Genomic DNA, 953 nt, shown 5'->3' on the forward strand with positions numbered 1-953 from the left:
GGTTTCCAGGGGACTTCCTGGGGTCACTTCTAGGGACGGGGACATTTTGGGGGTCTCAGAGGTGCCCAGGACCACTCTGGAGGTGCTCAAGGGGTGTCCAAGGTGCCCTGGACAATATTGGGGGGCCCTGGGTGGTCCCATGGGGGTCCAGGACCACACTGGGAGTCTTGGGGTGCTCTTGGGGTGGCCAGGACCACCCTGGGGGTGCCCAGGACCACGCTGAAGGTGCCCCTGACCACGCTGGGAGTCCCTGGGTGGTCCCATGAGGTGTCCAGGACCATTTGAGGGGGTCTTGGGGTGTCCAGAACCACCCTGGGGGTGCCAAGGACAGTATCAGGGGACCCTCGGTGGTCCCATGGGTGCCCAGGACCACAATTGAGTGCCCAGGACCACACTGAGGGTCCCTGGGTGGCCCCATGAGGTGTCCAGGACCATTTGGGGGGGATCTTGGGGTGCCCAGGACCACTCTAGGGGTGCCCCAGGGGTGCCCAGGACCACACTGGGGGTCCCTGGGTGGTCCCATGAGGTGTCCAGGACCATTCTGGGGGGGGTCCGGGACCACATTGGTGGTCTTGGGGCGCTCTTGGGGTGGCCAAGACCACCCTGGGGGTGCCAAGGACAGTATCAGGGCACCTTAGATGGTCCCATGGGTGTCAGGGACCACCCTGGGGGTGCCCAGGAACGTGCTGGGGGTCCCTGGGTGGTCCCATGAGGTGTCCAGGACCATTTGGGGGAGATCTTGGGGTGCCCAGGACCACAATTGGGTGCCCTACCCCCCCAAAAATGGGGCCCCAGGTGTCCTACCTGTCCTCCGAGGGTCCTTGTAGTCTGGCACGGGCTCCATGTAGGGCTTCAGCTCGTCGTCCTCGTGACCCACGTTCATCCAACGGTCCTTCATGATTTGCTGGGGGGGGCCGGGGGGGGACACACACACGAAACAACCTCAAAGTGGG

General features: G+C 64.3%; 1 protein-coding gene across 1 annotated transcript in view; it reads right to left on the reverse strand.

Annotated features, from left to right (window-relative positions):
* The window catches only part of LOC106899175 (serine/threonine-protein kinase MARK2-like), a 29,686-nt gene that overhangs the window by 21,634 nt on the left and 7,099 nt on the right, over positions 1-953 (reverse strand). The window contains exons 6-7 of the mRNA XM_014960883.1: positions 805-904; positions 501-603 (exon numbers count right to left, since the gene is read on the reverse strand). Coding sequence (XP_014816369.1) covers positions 501-603; positions 805-904 — 203 coding nt within the window. The remainder of the gene's footprint in view (positions 1-500; positions 604-804; positions 905-953) is intronic.

This window comes from Calidris pugnax, unplaced genomic scaffold (assembly GCF_001431845.1).
Source record: "Calidris pugnax isolate Ruff unplaced genomic scaffold, ASM143184v1 scaffold619, whole genome shotgun sequence".
NCBI classification, from domain to species: Eukaryota; Metazoa; Chordata; class Aves; order Charadriiformes; family Scolopacidae; genus Calidris; species Calidris pugnax.